Genomic DNA, 22,889 nt, shown 5'->3' with positions numbered 1-22,889 from the left:
TACCTCTCCTCCCAGTTTGGTATGATCCACAAACTTGGTAAGCAAACACTCAGTTCTGTCATCCACATCCTTTATAAAGATGTTGAACAGTATCAGACCCAATACCAACCTCTAGGAACTCCCTTTGTGACCAGCTGCCCATGAGCCAGAAAAAGCATATTAGTCTTACCCTAAAAGTTCAAGCCATAACATTTCTGTAAGATTTTGAAAAACATAGTTTATGTAAGCAGCTTGGTAAATCAGATTATTTCAACTGTCACCAGGATCAGGAGGTATTATCCCTCTGATTTCTACATTCTGAAATTGTGGACCAAATGTGTCTTCAGAAACTGTCACATTACAGCTAGGAAGGTCCTAATGAGTTGTACATGGAGAAATGCTAAATCTGCATGAGGAAAAGAGCTATTAAGAATGGTCATTCATCTGTTAGGAAAGGCTGTTCAACAGTTTTCTATTGTGAGAAACATATCTTCTGTATGAAAAGCAAAAAAGAAGTAAAGTTGACTTTGTTTCCTGGAGAACTTGACTGGCCTGAAAATTTTAAGACAGCTGCTCACTGTGGATACCCTGTTCCAGAATTTAATTGTTGCTCTTTTGTTACTTTTTTATAGCAATTAATCTGAATCCATGACCGGCATTCCTGCATTGTGATAGTCTGCAAATAGAAAACAAAAAGAAGTCTGGTCTCAAAAAGCACTACTTAAAATCTAAGTATAGGAAAATAAATATATAAACCAAAATAGATCAGGAATTATAAAAAGTGTTCATATGTTGAACATATATGTTCATATAGAGAACAGTGTTCAGAATACCAAATATGATAGTGATGGTCTCCCTAGTAATAAAGATAGGAAGGAAAGGAAAATATTTGCAAAAGGTAAACAGTATTAGCTCAATGCAGCCACTCTAGCAAATGTCTTGTAATCTACTTTTATCAGACACAAACAAAAGGAACAAGTTGTCTCCATGTAATAAACTGAAAGCGGAGCAACTGTACTCCTCAGTCATGCAAGGCACCATTTCTTCAATGCAGGGACAGTTCCACTCTCTTCCTGATTGTTGATATTTCTTTGTTCTAGGCAGATCTTAGGCTCATTCCTGTCTAGATCGTTTCACCTCTTTGGAGTCAGTTGCTCTTCCTGGTATTTAAAAAGTCTCTATGCCTATTACAGACCAAACGGACAAGAAAAATATCTTTAAGACAAGCAACAGCTTTAAGAAAAGCAACTGCTCTCTCTCTAGACTATTTTCAGGTGTTTGGTATGCTGCTACTTCTCTAGCTATACACACTACTTTGCTAGTTATTGTCCTGGTTTCGGCTGGGATAGAGTTAATTTTCTTCTTAGTAGCTGGTACAGTGCTGTGTTTTGGATTTAGTGTGAGAATGATGTTGATAACACACTGATGTTTTAGTTGTTGCTAAGTAGCGCTTATCTTAAGCCAAGGATTTTTCAGTTTCCCATGCTCTGCCAGCAAGCAGGTGTGCAAGAAGCTGGGAGGGAGCACAGCCGGGGCAGCTGACCCGAACTAGCCAAAGGGGTATTCCATACCATGGAACAGGGGGGAGTTGGCCAGGAGGGGCGGATCGCGGCTTGGGCATCAGTCAGCGGGTGGTGAGCAATTGCATTGTGCATCACTTGTCTTTTCTTGGGTTTTATTTCTGTTTTTTTTGTTATATTCCTTTTCATTATTATTATTATTATTATTATTATTATTATACTTAGTTAGTAGTATATTTTCTTTTACTTTAGTTATTAAACTGTTCTTATCTCAACCCATGAGTTTTACCTTTTTTTTTCCCCTCCTCACCCCACTGGGAGGGGGAAGCGGCTGCATGGTGCTGAGTTGCTGGCTGGGGTTAAACCACAGCAGTTATACAGTACAAGAATTACAAAATGCATAAGATGGGTAAGAAACTCCATACTGAAGTAGAGACAATAATGACATGTAGTGTTGAAATGAGAGATATGATAATAGATGAAAGTTATTAATGGAACTTCTTAAGAAGTGGTTTTAGGGCTAACCTTATTTAATATTTTCATTAGTGAACTTGACAAAAAAAATAGGATTGTATAATGAAATTTCTAGTTGACATAATGTTTGGAGTTGTTATTAAAACAGATGAAGATCACAGTGTCACACAGATGGAAGTGGAAGCCCTTGAGAAATGGTGTAATAGAAATGGAATTAAATATAATAGTACAAAATGCAAGATAATGCACTTAAAACTAATGACAAGAAATTCTGTTATTAACATAGAGCTCATCAACTGGAAAAGATAGTTGCTGTGGCAGTTAATCAAAGGATAACTATGAGATGCCAGTGTGATGTGGCCATGAGAGACTAAATGTAATGCTAGGAAATCTACCAGACAGACTGTATTGCATGAAAAAGGATAATACTCATTGTATTTCTGATCACTGATAATGTGGATTTAGTAAACCTGAATGGATTTCTCTTTCATCAGCTTTTCCAGTCACAACTTGAATGTACAGAACCTTTTAGGATTTCCAACACTGACTTTTGGCAAGGAGTTCCATAAATCCACTACTTGCTGCATGAATACATAACTACTTTTGTTTGTTCCAAACTTGTCACTTACTAGATTTTTTTGATGCCCTGTACTTTTACTGAAGGAGGCAGTGGAAAATCTGTCCTTATTCATCCTCTCCACGAAGTCATGCTTTTATAGATCTTTATTTTATTCTTCCTTAGTCATCATTTTCCCGGTTTATTCTTTTCTTGTGAAAGCCATTCCATACCCTCAGTCATTGTCCTCCTCTGAACCTTTTCTAATTCTACCATATCTTTTTTTGAGGTGGCAGATCAGAGTAGGCATACTATTTAAGAAGTGTTTTCTAACCATTGAAGTAAGGATAATGCACAACAGAACGGATTTGAATACCAAGATCCTTTTAGTCCTTCTAGTTTCTTTGTTCCTGAATAAAGAATAGGAAGAACTTGAATTAACACAAACATATTTTCTAGAAAATTTGTAAAGGTGCAGTAGAAGAAGGTTCATAGCGAATTTACTAACATGAGTTGGGAAGAAGAAAATGTTTGGTTTCAGATAGGGTGCAGTTTGGGATTGCATTAGCTACCTCTAATGATGATAGTCTGCAAGAAATAATTAAGATTGTATCCATCATCTCATGTAATCAAGACAACATGTTCTTTATCAATAATTTAAGTTAAAATTTAATAGAACAGTGACTCCTAATATTGTACAGAAAATAATGTTTTGAAGGACATGTGAAGGTCCTGTGTGTGAAAAATATACAGAAAGAACATAGATGCTTTTCTAGTAGCCTCAAATGAGCAGTGACTCATAGACTTGCCTGAAATGCAAAAAAAAATTAAAGACAAGTGAAAGTACTTATACTAGTGGCACAGAACAAATTGTTCCTCTGCAGAACAATAAGTGTAGATTTATTTACATTGGTTAGAAATGCTTTTCTTGGAATATTACTCTCAACTGCTGCAGATGTGTTTACTAAGCAAAGTTACAGCTATGCATATCAAATCTATTTTCGCTAGACATGGTCTATCAGTGACAGCAATATGCAACAATAGGTCACAGTTTAGTAGCCCTAGTTTAACCAATTTGTAGTAAAGTACAGTGTAGGCGTATCACTAGTGGACCCCTCTACCTCAGCCAGTGGAAAATGATGTCAAAATACTTTGGAGAAAAAAAGTGCAAAGTCAGATTTAGATCTGTAGTTAGCACAGTTAAATTACAGAATAGCACAAATGAAACAATGGATGTTACATGTTTGCATTCTGTTCACTGGAAAGCTGAATGTCTGTGCTGCTAGAAACTAACGTAAGGGTCACTGAAGACAGAGAGACAAATAGAACAATACAAAATACTGGGTATGATTTATGATCCTTGAAACTCTCACCTTTTTTTGAAAATGACACTTTCTATGTTATAAAAGGTAGCAAGTCATAAAGGCATTTTTGACAAAAGAGATACGCAGAGAATTGTAGAAAGTTCTTATCCCAGATGTATGGCTATAAAAACAAAAAAGAAGGCAAGAGTTTCTCAGGGAAGAATCAGTTGTCAAGGACATTTGAGATTAGTTTAGCTCTCAGTCTCTTTTAGCATTTGAGATTAGCTTTGTTAATTAGCTTAAACAATAGCTTTCTTATAAGTACTTGAAATTCTATTATTTTAATGCCAATTGTTAGTTGCTGTTGCTACTATGTTTGGCTGAGAAAAAAGTTCCAACGTGAGCATTTTGGAACTGGACTGTCATTCAGGCACTCAGGCTATGCAATATGCTAACCAGCAATAACTCAGATAAGGAACTAAGTGGAGCTAAATCAAATTTCTTCACAGGCAGAGAGGAGAGATCTGAGAGAAGACTTTCTTTCATTTCTTCCAGCGCTTCAGCCATCAATACTGAAGGGCTAGAAGTCATATGAAAGCCGGACCCATAGCATTTGAGGAAGGAATATGGTGAGGGAGATTAGGTAACGGCCAGAGAAAGACAATGGAAGGTGAGGACAGTTATATTAGATGGAAATCAAATCAAATGACTTCTAGAAAGAAACAAACAGAAAAAGGAGAAATGCTTAATTTTCCAATAACGTCTACTATATAATGTCAATATGTTCTTGGTGTTTTATTCTTGCTTTAAAATGCTGCGGTAATGAATATAGCTACTTTGAAATATAAACAGTTTTTATGGGACTGTCTGAAAGTGGTAACAAAAAAAAGCAGTTAACAAAATCTGTAGATCATTGCCAAAGTGTACTTTCAAAGAAGTGAAGTATAACATGTAAAGAAGAAAGCAAACTATAATTTGGGAGATCAGTGTTATTCTTCTTTTGTATCTGTTTCTATTCTGAGCCATATAAATTAGGCTTTTTCTAAAAATATATTACCACTGAACTACGTTTTTTTTTGTTTGGTTTGGTTTTGGTTTTTTAAGGTAAGAGGGCCCCCACTTGCAGGAGCATTTAAAGAAAGACCAACAAAGCCCACAGCATTTCGCAAGTTTTATGAGCGAGGAGACTTCCCAATTGCCCTTGAGCATGATACTAAAGGAAACAAAATCGCCTGGAAGGTAAGTCATGGCACAGCTGTGACAGCCAGCTGAGCTTATTGAAGTGACATCTCTCATTGTCAAACAAAGTTAGCTTGTAAGTAAATAAACTGAAATAATTTCTTATCAAATGGAAGATGGTGGGGAGGCCATTAGATAAAGGCCCCTGAGTCAGCTGTCTACCTTGGCTAACAATTAAATTATATGCTGCAAAAAGGAAGATGACAGAGTTGCTTTGCCTTAGAGAATTGTCTCCTGCCCAATTCATCTCTATTTTTATGAGGACCTGGCAATGCAGCCTGTTTCAGGCAGTCCATCAAATGATGGAAGTGGCTGGATACAGTGAGCAGCAGCCATTTATCTCCCCCAAATTTCACCTTCCTGCAGGACACTTCCAAATAGAAGCTTTAATTACCTAAATGGATAGGTCAAGATTGCCTGCTCCCTGAAAATGCAGAGCAGAATACAAACGAAGGCAGATTCTCATTCCACAGCTGTACTCTCAGTCTACAGCATATGTCAGACAGCGTAATCGCTGTCATACGTGCCTCTGTTACAGGCTGACCTCCACTGCTGAAACCATTACAGCTCCGACATTTCTCTGACAAAAGGTTAATTGGCTTCAAAATAAATGTATTGCCTAATGACTCCATTCTAATGCGGCTGTGTTTCTCTCTAAAAGGCTTGGTGATGTTATTTGTAAAACTTGCCAATCTTCTAAGTAACTACCGAAGACTTTTAAATTTAATTTGAAAAATGAATGCTGATCTTTAACCCACTCCTACTATTTAATTATTTTGGTTATCATGAATTACTTTATTTTTTTGTGTTATTTATTAGACTAGAATAAGATTTTGCTGAAAGCAGTGATAGTTACAGAAAACGAACATGATATCCATGAGCAAAATATGTCAGATTTGTAGAATGTTTTAAATTGTTCATGTCAAGAACATGATGGCAATTTTAAATGTATAGCTATGTTAATTCAACACAAAAAGGAGGGATTTTGCAATCTTATAGCTGATTCTACTCCTAACGAAGCCAATAGGATTAGACCTATAGTGTGGTAAGTGGTACTATATAACTTGTTAGTAACTAGATTTTAAGGTAGCTTTTTTGCTTATTGAAGTATAGAAGAGAGATTTGTGCTATTTTGCTGCCCATAGCAGTGTTGAATCAGCACAAGGAACAATTAGTAGTTGTTGCAGCAAAGGGAATCTCTATCCAGCAAGACTCTACCCATGATCAGAATGAGATTCCAGTGCAACTGGGTCTTCAGGTGACCCTAGAAATGCCCTTTCTGGACTAAAACTCACAGGCTTATGACATAAGTCTGCACTCTAATCTTTCATCACCTTTCATCACTCACCAGGTAAGACCCAAAGGTGATTTGCAAGCAACTGCAAAAAATCTGCAGAATTTAGTTTTTATTTTGAGGCATTATAACTTCTAATTTCTCAAAATCAGACTGAGAGGTACAGACAATTTACCTCATTTTAATTGCTATTTGATGCATATATTTCCATCATAAGGACTAGCATTCCACTAGATGATGCTAGTGACTCCTTAGTGGACTTAGGACACAAGGAAATGGAATGAAGCTGCATCAGGGGAAGTTCAGATGGTACATTAAGAAAAGGTTCTTCACTGAGAGGGTGGTCGGTCACTGGAACAGGTCCCCCAGGGAAGTAGTCACAGCACCAAGCCTGTCAGAGTTCAAGGAGCGTCTGGACGATGCTTTTAGTCATATAATTTAGTTTTAGATAGTCCTGTGAGGAGCAGGGAGTTGGACTTGATGATCCTTATGGGTACATTCCAACTTGAGATATTCTATGATTCTGTGATTCTATGACATCTTGCTAAATTGCTATCTACAAGCCTTCCAACCACAGCTGAATGTCTAGAGTAAGTGTTTGCTCCCTGTATCTGACAGTTTGAATTGTTTGAAGACATACTACCTTAAGACAGTCACAATAGCAGAGTCTCTAGACAAAGATCCAGCACGTATTTTTTCTTAACACAGTTTGCAATCTTATACACCTAATGTCTCCCTAGTGTCCACCTACCACAGTAAAACATTGGCATGTAGTTAGTACAATGTAGGACTGAGATGTCATGCAACAGTTGCTTTTGCTATTGCTGTTAATCCTTTCTTTCAAAACAAATTATCAGTACTTCAGCATGCATGCAAGAAGGCAGCATAGTAGTAGACTATTCCATTCTTAAATTAGCACATGGCAGGGTCCAACCTTATTTCCCTTATTCCATGCTACTTGATTTGGTCACAAATCAATCCAGACTGAGTTCTGTGGCAGGCACTCAAGAAAACAATACTGAGGTAGTAGAATTACTTGAGGCTGTTGTTTAATTTGGCATGCAACCATCATTGATTATTGTGCAGTTTAAGTAGATGAAGCAAGCAAATAGGAGTTTTCTAGTTCAAACTTTACATTAGATGATAGCTTCTAAAGTCTTAGAGGCTGCCCACTGCTGCAAAAGGGTGAAAATGTTGTTCATCATTAGCTAATATTTAAAGGTGCAGATAAAGTAAGGTCTGTATTTTTCACTTGTTTTAAGGACATGCGAGTAGTCAAAATATCCAACATACATCTAATGGCTAATTTTCATCAGTTCATCATATTTATTTGTAGATCTGATTAAATAAGTAAATTTCTTAGAACTATATTTTACTCAGTTCTGCTTAAATTCATGAAAATGAAAAAAAAATTTTAATAATGAAATGTGTCTAGGCAATGTGTTCTATAAAATCTTGGCTGAACTATATTTGCATGAATCATGATTCTAGTGGAAGGATAAAAAGAAGAAATAAATGGTAACAGTGATATTTTAATCCTGCTATAATTGCACAATATCAATGTTTTATTGTGAGAGGGGTTTTTTGCTCTGTTTAGGTGTAATGTATATTACGGTTCTTTTCACTCTTGTTAGTTTGTCTACCAACTGGTGCATGAGAGAAAATGCAGGGGGGTCTCAGAAACATGATTTGTTCTGACAAAGGAAAATACTACAGGATTTTGTTCTTTCCTGCAAAATACACAGTTGGTTTTTGTTTGTTTCTTTGGGCTTTTTTTAAAATTACTGAAACAAAACAAAATAACCGTAATTGTTAGACATTAAATATTTTTTTGAGAACACTTTGAACTGTTGTTCACTATATTGTAATTCTGCGGACAGAATACAGTCATTTTCAGCTAGAACAGAAGAATCTGAGATGTTTTAATATCCATGAATTGTGTTAATATGTACCAAAAAAATATGTACAAATGACCCTTGATTTTGTAACAGTTCTGCATATCGCTAATTTTAAGCCCATGATTAATTTCCTGTAAGGGCTGGCTACATATAACTATGGTTGTAGACCTAGATAAGATATAAATTTAAAGTTCAGGAACTATTTAGAACTATTTCTGAATAACTGCGTATGTTGAATCATTAATTCTGAAATCATAGTACTTTTGTTGTTGTTGTTGTTGTTTAGCTTAATTATTTCCAAAATGCACTAAATTTAGAAAGAGCCATTCTTACTCCAAATTAATTCTAAGCATAGAGTAGATTAAACTGTGCAGATAAACCATGGTGTTTACCTTGGTGCCTTTTCTTAAAAAAGGGACCAAAGCAAATTACATCTCACTACAAGATCATTATAGCAAGATGTGTCTTCTATGTGAATTCTCAGACTAAGTCTTTAAGTTTAGAAAGGCATTTGAATACTCCTGTAATATTGGCATTCTGGTTGGTAAGTTTTACTATTATTGCAAGTTCAGATAAACCTGTTTCAACCTAATGGAAGAAAACATGAACAAACAAAATATATTTACAACATATAAATCATTATATACCAGAACAGGAAATTGAACCTGGTTTTAAAGAATACCATCCAGAGAAAAAAAAAGAATTTAAAAAGCTCTGATAATACCAAACTAAAATTATCTGGTGTTAGAGGCTGTAATCACATTTATTTCTAAAAGAAGACAACATGACTGTCTTAGTGTTCCTAATCTTTGTTTTCAAAATTGGAGAAAAGTAATTTTTGTCATTTTCAAAAGGTAAATATAGAGAATGACTTGTTAGTTATGTCTGTGAAAAGAAACCCACCATCTTTGTAACTCACTACACAAATTTCTGGTTTTGATCACAATTAAAGTGAAAGAAACCATACAAAATGAATTCAAGACTTTTCATCCTCATTCAGGGGATCTGCTAGCAGTCAGTGAATTCTTTGCTGAATGGCATACACTCAATGGAATAATTTAACATCTAATTTAAATCCTCTGTTTGTTTTCATGCTCCCTCAGCGGTCATTAAATAGAACTGTATAGATATTAGTGCCTTAAAATTGCTGCCAGTATATAATACTCATATTTTTTGATAAAGCAATAGTTTTTGAGATCTAGAAATAAACAACTTCTATGGTTGAATTATTCAACAAGTGTTCAAGGGTCCTTCCAAATTTGAAGCATTTGTTTTTGTCCACTAACAGAGAATGAATAATAATGGCATGGTTTGAAAATGTGTTTCTGATGTGTATCAAACGTAAAAGTTTGGAACATAAATTGTTGTTAATTTAGAGTTAGATAATAGTAGAAAGCAATCTTTTTAGAAAAAGAATGTGTTAAAATATTTATAAGCCCTTTGACTACTTATGTGGGATCCTGCAGTTCTCTTTTAGCCTATGTATATCACAATTTTACTTCAAAATGTAGTAATATATTCTTTTGCACAATGTCATACTAAGCTACAAATAATAAAAGCTCATCGTTCAGGTCTGAAAAGGACTTCCATTTTTAAATATATGTTACTGAATTAAAAAAGGTCAGAATGCAATTAAACCTTTGGCTAAGGAAGTTGATAAAACCAAGAAAGTATTTCTGAATTATTAAGAATGTGTTTGAAATGCAGTCTCTCTGTATCGTACAGAAAGTCATCAGAATGTTTGAAAAATTATTTTTTTAGGGAGTGGGGTTAATTATGAAAGTCTTTATGCGGGGGGAAAAAAGCTTCTATTCTTCAAAGGAATTTTAGCAATTTCAGAGAAATGAAAATCAAATTCAAAACCACAAACGTCTCAAGCAAAATATCAAAATGAACATGGTTTCCATCTTTTGGGGTTTATGTTTGTTTCCAGAACAGCTATGTTCACTAAGGATGTGACTTTTACCATTTTAATTTCTCTTCATCCTCCCTTTCCTACATAGCTTCGTTTTTTCAGGGGCTAGTATAAGCTGTGGTAGCAAAATTACTTCTTGGTGATAGAAACTAGATGCAGTGGTAACAGAAAGTGTTCTGCCCTTAACATCATGAATTTGGATTGTTCATACACTTTTTCCTTGTGCAGACTATTGAAGGTTGCTTTTGGTAATAGGGACTACAAATAATTTGAACATGCCGCAGAACTTCAATTTTTATTAGCATCTCTCATTCTTCATTTGGTTTTGTCAGCATGTTATATATTAGTTTATGTAAAATTCTGAGCTGCTATGTTTAAGCAGGTACCTATACCCAGCACCAAGAAAAATCTTTTTTGTTGTTTGGTTTGGTTTTTTTGGTTTTGGTGTTGGGCTTTGTTTTGGGGTTTTCTCCATAAAATATCTGGGGTTCAAATTTTGTTTTCTTTTCCTGGAAGTGCAACCTTTTTTGCTTGTTTGAGGGATAAGTTTTAAGTGAGAGAAAATATATTTTTTTATATCAACTGATATAGTTGGAAGGGAGACAAGTTTTCAGTTGCAGAGCTTTCAAGTAATGTCTCAGTATTTTTCCTTTTTGTGGCATTGTCTTGCCATTAAACCACATGAATAAACAATGTATGTTATTCCCCATGTAGTATTAAGTAAACTTAGGTAACACTACCCAAAGTTCAAATCCCAAAACAAATTAAAAATAATTGGAGGGAGCTCATTTACCCTACAGAATGACCCCGTTATTATACTAATGTCTTGCAATTTATAGAGGTGAGATGTAATTCTAGAAGTTGAGGGGGTTTAATAGCTTATTGCCATCAGAAGGGGAAGGTCCAACTTTCCTTCACCTCTTCTGCTATTTCTAAGGCATATTTGGCACTGGCACTGATGCTTATCAGAGCACTCTGTGAGTAAATTTATCTCACTAACTCAGGGAAAAAAGGTGGATGTGTTTTTTCTTGATTAGCAACATGTTCACAGTCCTGGGAACTTTGATTACAAAAGGGTCCATGAGTGCTAAAGCTGTGTGTTGGTGAAGGAGAGAGAAACGGTAGTGAAGTATGGTGAAGAATGGGAGAAAATTCAAGGATCTCAAAACTTTTTTTCTTTTGACAGCAATGAACTGCTAGATTAGTTTAGCTGCTCGTGGAATTGCAGCCTCAGATATCTGAAAGCAAAGAGAACAAACTGCCTATGAAAAAGAATACTTTTCTTCTGGATTTATTTTCAGATATAGAGACATTTTTTTCTGCTTCCATTCTTTGCTAAACTAAGTTTAATATCTTAAAAGATGTTGAGAGGACACTGTCATCTTAAAGAAAACTTGTAAATCCCCCACAAGTGTTGTCATGCAGAATGAAAGCTTTTTGCAAGATTATATACAAAGAGGAGCGGCCATGTGTCATGCTTAGGCACAGTGGGTACAGCACAGAGTGGTGTTAGTTTCTATCTTATTTAATGTCTTCATTAATGTTTTAAGAAATAGTTCAGAGTTTTCTTCTGCAGTAGACTTCTGTTTATCTTCCCCAGAGGGCTCCTTTTTTTTAATAATTTCAGTGATCCTTTTTAAGCCTGTCTCCAACACAATTGTGTTGGTATGACAGAAAATTGCAGTGTGGATTCAGGAGAAGGCAACTGAAAACAAGAATTTCTTAAGCCAGAAACAATACATAATAATTTAGAGAGACTAGAAATATGAGTTGAGCTAAAGAAATAAAGTCTTGGAGAAGCAAATTTTAAATGCTGTCTGTGGGGAAAAAAAACCAATTCTATTAACAGATTTAGTGTAAAGGAATAGTTTGGAAAATAATAATTTTATTTTTTAAAGGACAGTAAAAACCTCAGTTTTCTGTGGAGACAGTAATACAGCGAACTTGACATGTGGCATGGTAGCAAGAAAGAATTATTCAGCTTTAAACTAAAAATGTAGCAATAGCTCTGTTGCATCATCTTAAATCAGAAATTATTAGTAATCTGTATACTGTGGCTTACTGAAGCAAGCACAAGCAAATACTGTTCATCAACAGTTGTGTATAGACAAATGCCATTCATAATTCTTTGTGACTGTGATACTGGTGCCCAATGACTATCAAAAGTGCTGTCCTCGCTGATGTGCATGTGACTTTTTCTTAGAGATTGTTAAAAATTGCAATCACAAGTCTGTTCTAGTTTCCTTTTTTAAATGCATAATACTAAAAAAACCTACATCTTAATGACTATGACCTGATTTTCATTTAAATGAAAACTCCTTCAAATCTCTTAAGCAATATTGTGTATGTACTACACTTATACCGGTTCTATGACCTGAAATCATATAAAAGAGCTACAGAATAAATGCAATATCTTTTCTAGCAAATAAAACAACAAAATTCCTGTTGACTGCATTAGAATGGGATCCTTATTGGCATAGGTAAATACTATGCATTATCTTGTCCCTTTTTCTCCCTATGATATTATAAATTTTCCTGTAAATTTAATGATCTATTAGGTTTTTAGTCCTTGATAATGCTCACAGAAATCCATTTCTGATCAGCTATAAATTATAATGTCCTGAGTTATCAAAGTTATAGAAGTTATGATCATCCTTTTGATAACAGCAGACTTAAATCTCTCTCTTACATCTAAGAAGTGTTAGTTTGTATCTAATTACATTTATATTTAATAATGTGTTAATTTTGTATTTATATTCAATAGGTATGATGTAGTTAATTTTTGCTTCAAAAGTCACTATTTATATTGACTCTAGCATTTTATGTGAGTTAGCTAAGATTAGCCATCTTCCATTTACAGACTAAAATAGGGTACCAAGCTGATGTCCTTCAATTAAGGCAACATTTTTAAAGTTGTTGAGTAACTCTGAGTGCTTCCAGTTTCCATTCCATGATATATATAGTCACAGAAAGTGTTGGAACGATAGGTTTCTCAAGTTTGAAATTTCTGCATTTATTTGATCCCACAACTAAGTAACATTAATGCCAAATAAATTTAGTCTCTTCAAATCCTGCTTTTCAAAAGCACTATACTAGAATTAATTTTCAATTGAAAAACATTTCTTAATAATAATGCATCAATTAACTGCATGATTAAAATAGTCATTAAAAATTTAGATAGCCAATGGCTCTGTAATATGCATTTTTCTGTTGGCTCACTACTTCTTAATACTAATTTACAAATCATTCATGACTTTACTCTTTTCTGTTAAGTTCTTTTTCACGTCTGAAAAGGAGATGTCTTTGCAGGTCTTAGAAGAAATGTGTGGTGTTAGAGATTAAAAAAGAATCTTGTCAAAATGCTATTTCAAAACGCTGTAGCAAAACACTATGTTTTTATGAAATCCCATAAAATTCAAAGTAACTATTTCAATACTTATGAACATTCTTATCGGTTGTTTTTAGTTTGTACATTTAAACTAATATTTCTGGTGAAACACTGAATTATGTCACGTTATGTATTAGAGGTTACTCAATGCAATCTCTTCCTTCTTACCACTTGTGGCTCACAAAAATGTAATTCTTTCTAGAGTTAGGTTCTGGTCTTTTCCATTTCTTTCATATTTATAATTTAAGAATCAAATGAAATGTCTCTTTTCTCCATGCTCAGATAAAGTACCATATTTATTAAAAATATGACATGTACGTTTGCTTAACAGCTGAATAATATGTTTCCCTTAAAAAGTAAAGGATGTTTTGTTGGAAATGACCGAGATCTCCTTTCTTTTAACAACATCAATGCTGAATCTGGGGACTAGTGTTCAGCTGGAGTCTAAAACAGGCCTTGCAAAGAGTAGTGACAGTTTACCTGATTCCTACAGTACAGAGCTGCCATATTTCACTTATTAATTCCTCTGTGGCTAATTAATAGTTGCAACTTATCCCAGGATTCTAGAAAACAGTAATATTGTGGCAGTTAATTTACTGTTCCTTTTTCCCTGCATACACAATTAAAACCATTCCTTTATTTGATGTAAATTGCCATCTCTTGAAAGCGTATGGAATAAAAACCCAGCCATGTATCAGAAATAAGTTTAATTTAAATTTGCTAAATGACCTCTGAAAGCTAGATGAAAGATTTTCTGCTGAATGGGCTGGTGCTCCCTGCCTGTATAATTTATGTGAGAAATTAGTGCGAATGGTTCACTTTTATGGAGCAGTGCTGCTTGTAGCAAGCCTGCAGAAACAATTTTCCCCCAAGCCTCCATCTGTTCTTCAAACCAGGGCATATGCCATCTCATCGAGCTTGAAAGTCAACTGATTTATAACTCCTGAAAAGTGCGTAGATTGAAAAGAAAGGTCGACTGCTGCTATGTGACAATGATTTGCTAGGCACTTGGATAAAGACAATTCACGTTACTATGGACCCTAGAGGACACAAGTGATGTTGTAAGCTTCAGAAATTGGTAGATTGACATATAGGACAAAACCAAATTGCTCCTCCTCCTTCAGTTAAACAGCTTCCTCTCTTCTTAAAGACGGAAACTTTTTAGAAGGTAAGTACCTAATATAGCCAAGACATCTAGTTATACTGTGTTTCAGGCAGAATAAGCTTTTCCTAGCTACAAAGGTTGCCATCTAGAAGTGCCAGGACTTGTTCCACTTTAATCTTTAAGCAGCAAGCAGAAACATCTGTCTTTAAAAGTGCTTCTTATTGTTTGTCAGAAAGTTTTGTTCAGTGCCACAAACACAACATTGATGAATTTTGTGTATGTACTCTGAATGTGATTTCTGAGCCCTATCCCAATTAATGGATGGCTTGTTCTCTGTCCATTAGTTGTCAGCCTTCCTTCTTTTATCCCAATGTTGCAAAGATCTCTGGCAAGTGACAAAACAAATGGAATTGACAACATAAAAATCAATGTGGTTTTGATGTTTTCATTTCTGGTAATCAGATACTGTGACCATTCTACTTTGAGGCTCAGAAACTGAATAATTTCTTCAAGTACTTTGTCTTATCAAGTCTGAATTTTTTTATATAATTTCAGGTAAAAAATGGCATATAGTTAAATGCATTTTTAATTTAAGAAAGGTAATGTAGAAATGATGCAAACAGAATCTTTTAATGTGAAAATTTGGGGGCAGATTTTGCCTTGAAAAACACAGAGGTGTCGTATAAAAAGTACATGTGAATAGCAGGAAGAATAATCCTCTACAAGTATGAGCTTATTGCTTGTTGAGGTATCTGTAGCATCTGTAAGAAAAAAATGGCTTTGTAGCTTTGCACAATCATCTGATGTTATGTAGCCATGGATATCCTGACCTAACTCACATAGACAAGTATAGTTGCTGAACATCATATAACTCAACAAAGAAAAGCAGAGCAGTGCAGATTAACTAGATCACTATTATCAGTTATTTCTGTTGTATAAATGGAATCTCAAACACTTAAGTCAGTACACAGCATATGTACTGGATATTCGTATATTGTATATGCTATTGACTGACTAAAGATGATGAAAATGTAGAGCTAATAAACTGTGACAATTAAATACAAATTGTAAACATTTCACTGTGTTGAAGAGATGTGTTAAACAGTTATAATACGACTTTATAAAATCATAAATTGTGTAAAGGAGAATGTGAGGTGTTTAAGAAAACTTCACACTGTATGTCTAACAAATTAATAGAGAAAAGTTCACTATCACTGAAAACACATATTCTAAAAACATATTCAACAAATGTCTCTGCTTTAGAAATGTATTATAGTGGATATCTGTTCTCATCAGTTTTGTGATGAACAGTATATATTTTGTTACCCTTTCATTGTTTCATTTTTGTTGTCCGCTATATGTTAGGCATGTGCATGGGGCAAATTTATCTCCCTCAGTTCCATTTCATTTCCTATACTGTTTCCAAAGCATAAATTAATTCATCATCATTTCAGTGTCATTTTCTCGTCACTAGCCTCTATGAACCTTTCACGTCAAATTCATGTTCACATCTACTATGCTGCAGAGTTTTGATCTGGGCTCAGCACTGCTCTCATTCCTCACGTTGTTATTCTGCTAATTAATAGTATCTGTTTGCTTAATACCTAGTTTTATTGTCCCTTTTACTTTCTTCCCTGTTGGTTCTTTCATCTGTATCTCCTCTTGCTTATCTGTGAAGAGTTTGTCTTCATATGAAGCTATTCATGAGGACAGCTCAGCAGGCACTGGTTTAAGTAAGGAATGCTTTTTACATGTTTTATTATGGTGTAAATGTGTCCTTGAATAGAAATCATTCAGATTAAGATTCATGAAAACTTCCTAAAACAGCAAGACCTAAATTTTAACCTTTTTTTTTCCCCCAAATTCCCTCTTCCTTTGAAACTTGTTGACAACTTTGTTCAATAAAATAGGTGTCAATATGGCATGAAAGAGCTGTGTTCCTGCAGAGATTTAAGCATGTACTTAATGCCTTCTGATCAAATCCACTGAAGCGATACTTATACTATGTAGCAGTGGTGTTAGTGAGATATACCTACCTCTAAAATGTGAAAGATATTTACATTTGTTTGTTTTCAATCATAATGATGTAACTTTCTTAATAAGTGCTAGTTTCCAATTAATGTTATTGCATCTTTAAGACATTAATGGCCAAGACCTTTAAAAATTCAACTCATTTAAATGTGACTGATAAAAACTATTGAGGTGGTTGAATTGTGCTTTTATATGAAAAATTTGAAGACTGAGTCTATATTTACGTTTCAAATAGCAGTGTGGATTTTTGACAGTAGTAGCAGCATGTGGTAGGTTATCAGGGCTAAAATAAATTATCTTAAATATTTAAATGAGATAGTTCCCCTTGGCTTTGAGCTTTTGCACATTAATGCTCAGGAAACAGGCAATTGTAGGGAATTATAAATACTGCAGTTTTCATACTAAGTGACAGAATTTGTGGGTTGCTAGTTTTCTCTCCTGTGACTTCCTTCAGTATCATGCCAAAAAATGTATCTTACTTTGGTTTTAAAGGAATACCAGCTAAATAGTTGCTGTATAGTGAAACAATCTAAGTGCTGTAGGACCTGGTGGAAGTCTATATTTATAATATCAGAGTTAAAAACCAAAAACCCCTAACTGGCACATTATACTTAAAAATAATTAATTTAAATCTTATGCAAAAATAATTAATTTAAATCTTATGCATGGGAACTGTTTTTCTATGTTTTAAAATTAATATTATGTTCATATGTGCAGGTAAATCCATGCATTATTTAAAGAACTACTACAAAAAGGTAGACAAATAATACCTCAGAAGATCACAAATAATGGTCTTTTTAAAGATAAGAATATTCAGATGAAAATTTCCTCAGGCTAGAATGAGGCTAAAAAAGGGTGTTGCTTCCAGTGTAATCTAAACTTCAGTCTAAAATCACGTCTTTAGGAATATGAGTGGTATTGTAATGTAGTGAATCTCATCTTATAATGAAGACTAAGTGCACTGAAGTACAGTTCTGCTCTGAAAAAGTAACACAATCAATGTTGGTGTGTTCTGTTCATATCCAAAGAAATTCTACTAGGGTCAGAAGCCCATGGTCGTACACTTAAGAAATCATAAATACCTATATGAGCCTGTACAGTAAGTGATGTTCCCGCTCTGTGCTTCTTACCTTGTCCTTTCAGACTCTTAAAAAGGCCAGTTCAGATGGGAGATCACTGCTTTGCCTTGCTATTTAATAACAGCACTGGAACCTTGCTGCTCTTATTATTCCTAGGTTGGTAGACTGGGAGCCGTGGATAAAGCCCATGTCTGAGGCAGAAACATTCCTTTTAACACAGCCCGAGCTGGGGTGTCAATTTCACACTTGAACTCAGGTGAATTTCAGTTTCCTTTGAGTTGTCACTTGCCTTGTGCTTCCACAATGTGAAAGAAAATATGCATTATTAGCTGATCTTAGTATGAATTTTTTGCTTAATGTATTCACAGATCAGTTCATATGCTTGCTGAAAAAAACCCCACATATTAACCAGGTGAAAACAGTGAAAACTGCAGTCCTTTTTATGTCTGTGCCAAAGTCTAACCTTCTGTTCTTGTGCAGCAGTTTGGGTGGAAATATGAGCAGCTATGACTTGATACAAAAGGGCATAGTATACGTAAGTTTGGGAATTTGGGTATCACAGTTATTAAGGCTACTTTACTCCTTTCAGAGTTAAAGTAAACTTGCCTGTTTAAAATTCTCACCGTCTGAGCTCAAATAATAGTTCGCAATTTTGTGATTTAGCTGGAAATTTCCAGTTTAAGCTAAAGACGGGGAAAGCTACATTTCATTTTTTTCTTGTAGAATTAAATCTGTATTTTATTTCTTGTTTCTGCTATAGTATTTTTCATTCCCTGTATGTTTTGATGCTTTTCTGAAAAGATGGGAAAAATAGCTGTCTAAAACTCTTCAGTAACATTACTGAATTTGCCCTATTCTTTCTTGGCAAACTATAAACAGCATATAGCCTCAGTCATGATACTACAAACCCTTCCCAAAATGAGGAAAGAATATTTTTTTTTAGATAAAGATTATCTGATAGGGAAAAACCTTGATCTTTATTGAATTTATGCATGGATTTTTATTCATTTTTAAACTTGAACTTATTCAAATCATTCATTCACAAATTAGAAATGCATAGCAAAATATTTGCAATATGTTTATCATCAGCTGTGATAAATTTGATATATTATTTCTGTGAGATAATAAAAGAAGGCCATAAAATTCAGTCCAGCTACAATAGAAGTCCTTATGCAATGTATAACAAGTATGAAAAGATGAAGTGAATACACCTTCCTGTTCACATAGGTCTTGCCATCAGTCTGTCAGAGATCTCTTGTCTCCAGACATTTCTGATTACAGACAACGAGGTAATATTTATGCTTTCTTGTGTACAGAGTTGCAGATAATTAGGACAATAACTCTGTTTGCTCTCAAGGGCATGGAAAGACAAACTTCTATGGATTTACCACCTCAGAAGGTGATTTAAACTATCATCTGACTGACTTTGCATGAAGTTGATTTGGAATGCTTACATGATTGATAGAACAGAACAGAACAGAATAGAGTAGAATAGAATAATTTCAGTTGGAAGGGACCTAAAAAAATCATCTAGTCCAACTGCCTGACCACTTCCTGATGCATTAGTTAGACACAGCTAGTAACCATCAGTAATAACAATCATGGAGAGCAGGAACTTCAGTCCCATACCTTTTCCCCAGGTAATTGTTTATGTATGCATTTAGGATCCTAGATCATTAATCTAGTTTTTTGAAACATTATAACCTATTGTGGTGATATCACCTAATATGGTGACTATCAGGTTAGAAAAATCCTCCAAAAAGTGGCTTAATTTTTAGATATGCACCAGTTGTGGTCCAGAATTCCAGTTATTGGTTAGCATTGGGTTATTTGATGAAAATTTAAAGGTAGTAAATACATGTTGGGACTACTAGAATTGTGCTGTTCCTCTTAATCTTTTATTTTATCAAAGAGGTTTGCTGGTAAACCTTAGAATGTAAAAGTGAGTTCTCTCTAACAGTGAAGCATGTTTTCTCTGCTTTAATAATTAATTCTGTACCCATGTATATTTCATTATGAAGTGGCAGCCTTTTACACTGCTGTTACTTCTGTAACAAAGTCAAAAGTAAACCCCTATCCTTATGCAAGATAGGGGATAATGTGCACAAGCACATTAGACTGGTTTTTCTAAGTTTTTATTTTTGAAACATTAATATGTTTATATCAGCTAAGAAATCTCTTCACTTATATGCGCATTGTCACCTGCAGATGACGAAAATGGTGGCATAACAGGATAAGCCTCTAAAATATTATCTAGATAAAACCTACTGCCTTTTATTTCCAGAGGGATTTTTAAAACTAGTTATATCTGATCTAATATGACCTTATATGAAAGATATTTGATTCAGGTCTTCCATGTCCTACCATACATATCAAATTTCACTAAACTAGTAGAAGCTACCATGGCCTACCTAGAACCTACCAAGAAATATCGTGCATCTGTTTGGAATTCTTTACAGTCATTCAGCAAAACATAGCGCCCGAGTCCTGTTGTTTGGTCAGTATTTGTTGCAAAATACTTTGAAATACTTGGTAAAGCTGTTAAATAGTCAGGTTCTTTGTTCACAAATTCCCATTTAAGTCAATCTATCTAAATGCTAGATTTAGTGGGCCAAATATTTTCTACTAACTATACTGACTTTTTACTCCTATTTATTTCTAACTTTAAACCTGGGGGGGGGCGGTTCTCTAAGAAATGTTTAACCTGTTCTCCAATAAATGCTACTTTTTTATGAAGAACCATGACAAAGCCATTTTAATGACCTTCTAAAGGAAGACCTTCTAATTAAAGTGCAGCTTGTAATATCAAATGTTTCTCAGTTGCCTACAACTTTATTGATCTTCCAAGAATTCTAATAAGTTCAAAGCATTCATTCCTCCTTAGAAAAAAGTGTTATATCCTATATCCTATAAAATGTTCATCTGGGTATTTATTATAATTTTTTTTAAAATTTCCATCATTTTTGCCAGCTAGGGGTGTAATAACTATTGTTCTATAATTTCTGGAAGGGTATTACATTTCCTGGTCATCAGATCTTTTGCCCAGTTGTTGCTATTAATCACAGTGTGAATGTTTGCTAGCACGTTAACTACTCTGTACTCCTTTCAAACTCCCACCATCTGGTTTAGTTTGTGAATTTATTCCAGAATCTAGAATATTTTTTTTTTTTTTTGCCACATCATTTACTGCTGTTGGTACTTAATTTTTATTGCTATAAAACAGAAAGTCTTTGGGTTTGTATCTTGCTTTTACTCTATATATTCAAAACTATAACAAAGGTGGTATTTACTTTTCTCATCAAAGTCCTTGCCTTTCTAAATTATGATCTGAGATCTCAGATCATTCTGAGTTTCCACAAATATTTTATCCTGGCATTTTATCATATTTCTCACTGTTTTTCTTTATACATGTATGTATTAGTTCTTAGTTTGTTTTTTGGCGTTTGGGGTTTTTTTTTTACATGTGTCTTACTATAGTTTATGCTTATTGACTCCAAGAGAGTTTGATTTTTGAAGTCCAAGATTTGATGGATTTCTTTTTGCTTAAATTAAATGAAATGAGATGTTGAAGAATGACTGACTGGCTAGTAGCACTTATACAGAAAAGGACCTGTGGGTCCTTGTGGACAGCAAGGTCATCATGACTCAGCTGTGCACCCTTGCAAAACAAAGGCTAACCACATATTAGATGACATTAGCAATATAAAGTCAGGGAGCTCAGGGAAAGGATTATTCCCTTTTACTTAGTAGTCATAAGGCTGCATCTGGAATTCTGTGTCTGGTTTTGGGCCCACAGAAATAGAAGACAGATATCAACATAGTGGAGAGGGTCCAGCAGGGAGGCCACCAAGATGACCAAGGGGCTGCAGCACGTGACATATGAAGAGACGCTGAAGGAACTGGGTTGGGTTAGCCTGGGCAAGAGAAGGCTAAGGGAGATCTAATTGCAGTCTTCTAATGCCTAAAGGGGCGTTACGGAGGAGACAGAGCCAGATGCTTTTCAGTGATGCACAACAAAAGGACAGGAGGCAGCAGCCACAATTTGCAATAAGGGAAATTCCAGCTGAATAGTAGAAAAACAGTTATCCATGTTTGGGGCAAGGGGTTGAGCGAGATGATCTCCAGAGCTCTCTTCCAAAGTAAATTATTCTGTGATTCTATGAAACTAGATGGATGAGCCTATTATTTTGTATTTCTGCATTACCTTTCTTTTGAAAATGTCAAAACACACTACTGCTTAATGAGTAAGACTTCCCAGTGCTTCTGAAACAGATGTTTTACAGGTAAAGAAACTGAGGCACAGAAATAATGGTACAACTTTAAATGCTGTTAATGGATTTAATTTGTTCCATTATATTCTTAACATTCCTATACCTTAAAACCACATTTTTTCTATGATGTGCTGTATTTATACATGCATAGATATTTATTCAGTACATAATTGTTATCACTTTCTAGCTATATCAGGTAAATTTACAATTGAATTCATAAGATGTCTGAGATTTGTATTCACATTCAGTTTAACTAAATGCTAAATGTAAAAACACCTCCAGCTTTAGATCCTACAGTCAACACGCTGTAGCAGCTCTCTAAACTTCTGTCAGTCTGATTCTTCTTGAAGTCTTGGAAATTGATGTAGCTTACTGAGGAAAATCCCTTCTTGATGCAGGAAAGCCAGAAACGTTTAAAATTACTATGATTAGTCTATTGACATTGTACAAAGTGCTTTGGGCCTCTAGATTTCATGTGATTTAAATGAAAGTAGAAGAATTTTAACAGTACCTGTCATGTAGTATTAGGTTCTAAAAGTGACTCAAGTAGAGAGGCTTATCTGTTTTCTTTTTAAGTTTAAAAAAAATGAGGAAAAAATATAAAATACCTCACAACTCTCCTACAGAGCTATTGAATATGAGAACCTACAGGCAATATATGGAATAATAATTAATTTATCTGGTAACCATCTTGGTAACCATCAACTGAATCATCTCTCCAGTTCCTCAACATCTTAAGGTGTGGCAAGGAAACAGGACATAGTATTCTACCTATAGCCTCACCATTGCCTATTAAAGGAGGGTATTAACTTTCCTCTACCTGCTGGCCACATTCT

At 34.7% G+C, this 22,889-nt stretch overlaps 1 protein-coding gene across 1 annotated transcript in view; it reads left to right on the top strand.

The window, feature by feature from the left end:
• PACRG (parkin coregulated) overlaps window positions 1-22,889 on the top strand; it is a 260,326-nt gene that overhangs the window by 63,838 nt on the left and 173,599 nt on the right. The window contains exon 3 of the mRNA XM_050894568.1: window positions 4,938-5,072. Within this exon, the coding sequence (XP_050750525.1) occupies window positions 4,938-5,072 (135 nt within the window). The remainder of the gene's footprint in view (window positions 1-4,937; window positions 5,073-22,889) is intronic.

The sequence above is a fragment of the Gymnogyps californianus genome, chromosome 3 (assembly GCF_018139145.2).
Source record: "Gymnogyps californianus isolate 813 chromosome 3, ASM1813914v2, whole genome shotgun sequence".
Taxonomy (NCBI): domain Eukaryota; kingdom Metazoa; phylum Chordata; class Aves; order Accipitriformes; family Cathartidae; genus Gymnogyps; species Gymnogyps californianus.
This window is presented reverse-complemented; position numbering and strand designations above follow the sequence as displayed.